A 1,742-nucleotide genomic window follows, 5' to 3' on the forward strand; every position below is an offset into this window, starting at 1 on the left:
GCCCCCCCCCCCCCCCTTTTTTTTCTCCTCTTTCCTTTCTCTTTAATGAGAAACTGTTGTGCATTTGAAACAGTTCTAAATTAAAATGTTAAATTTGATCATATCCTGAACTAAAAAGATGGTATATGTTAGAGAGATTAATGTGATTGTACTTGCCTTGTTGACCAATTACAATGCCATGAAATATAAGAATATGTTGACTCAAATTCAAGGTGTCATACATGACTCTCCATGTAATTAAGTTCTGATATTCTTTGGCAGTTTGGCACCATCACTAACTATGTTTCCATTTGCCAGCTTTCATCCAAGTGTGATAACAGGTTGTTCCTCATCAAATTCTGTGTTCCAAAATTAGGAAATTATCCTTTTTTTGAGGCACTCTCCCGTCCAATTCGATGCATCTCCAGGAGTCGTAATACCCGATTGTCTACCCTGGTGTGGAAAAGGTCACCTGGTCTTCCTAAGCATAATTTAATGCAATCTTCAGGAATGGATGATGCATCCTTTGAACATCAGCATCCTGTTTGTGAGGCAAAATCTAATCCATTAACGAAGCGATTCAGATTTGGACATGACAAGATATCCGTATCAGTGAAGGCTGACACCAACCTAGAGCAACCTGACGAGGAATGTAATTCTCATGCCCGGACTACTAATCAGGTGGCTTGTCTGTTTCCTTTGTCAATCTAAGCCTATTTAGCAACCTCTAAAAACCAAACGTCTGTGTGCAATGGGCCTAGATTTTGGATAAATGTTGCTTGATAATCAAGAAAATTGTTTTGGATCAATTTTTAATTAGGACAATTTTAAGTTAAAATTAATTCATAACCAACAATCAACCAAATTATTTTGTCGCTGACAAAAATGCCTTCAATTTTGTTATCAACAAAAATATCCTCAAATTATTTAAAAATGTGACAAAAATACACACTCGTGAACTAAAACGTCGTTAAAGGAAAACAGTGATGTGGCAAACGGAGCTTCATATATGACAAGTGAAACTCTGACATTAACAAATGAGTCACGTCACGATTTTCTGTTAACGGAGTAGGTTTCTAATTGCGGTTGAGCATTTTTGGCACGTTTTCAAATTATTTGAGGACATTTTTATCGATAACAAAATTCGGTAACATTTTTGTCAGCATCAAGATATTTCGGGTGCAATTTTGCTGGTTTACCCCAACCAATTTTAAGTTATTTCTAGTGTAAACTACAAAATCATACCCAATTTTCGAAGATGCTTATAAAAAAAATCTCACTTTTGTTAAGGACAAAAATGTCCTCAAAATATTTTGAAACGCAACAAAATATCCAGCGTTAAATATATATTCTCAAAAAGTGCTTTAGAAATTAGATTTTGATGCGGCTTTTTGCAAGTATGATTAGAAAAGCGAGACCATTTTATCCTTTAAATTTGATAATTTTATTCTAAGTAGATTTTTTTTTGCGATTCTTTTTTATAAATGACCAATAACACTTTTAAAAAATATATTTTTTTTCTAGAAATCGAATTATTATCCGATTTTTTGTGTGTATACTTTCTCAATAGTTATTCAAATATTCCTACAAATTTGGATCAAATGCATAAGCGGTTTGCCAAATACAAAAGTCGTTTGCTACTTATAAAAAAATGATATTATTTTTGGTTATTTTTGTTGCGTTTTATAATATTTTAAGGACATTTTTGTCGTTTTAAAAAGTGAGGATTATTTTTGTTAGCGTTTCCAAAAATTTGGTGCGAT

At 33.0% G+C, this 1,742-nt stretch overlaps 1 protein-coding gene across 4 annotated transcripts in view; it reads left to right on the top strand.

The window, feature by feature from the left end:
• Positions 1–1,742, top strand: part of LOC107638334 — a 13,508-nt gene that overhangs the window by 7,465 nt on the left and 4,301 nt on the right. For all 4 annotated transcript variants that reach the window (XM_021120350.1, XM_016341561.2, XM_021120349.1 and 1 more), the window contains one exon: positions 298–660. In XM_021120350.1, the coding sequence (XP_020976009.1) occupies positions 298–660 (363 nt within the window). The remainder of the gene's footprint in view (positions 1–297; positions 661–1,742) is intronic.

This window comes from Arachis ipaensis, chromosome B04 (genome assembly GCF_000816755.2).
Source record: "Arachis ipaensis cultivar K30076 chromosome B04, Araip1.1, whole genome shotgun sequence".
NCBI lineage: Eukaryota > Viridiplantae > Streptophyta > Magnoliopsida > Fabales > Fabaceae > Arachis > Arachis ipaensis.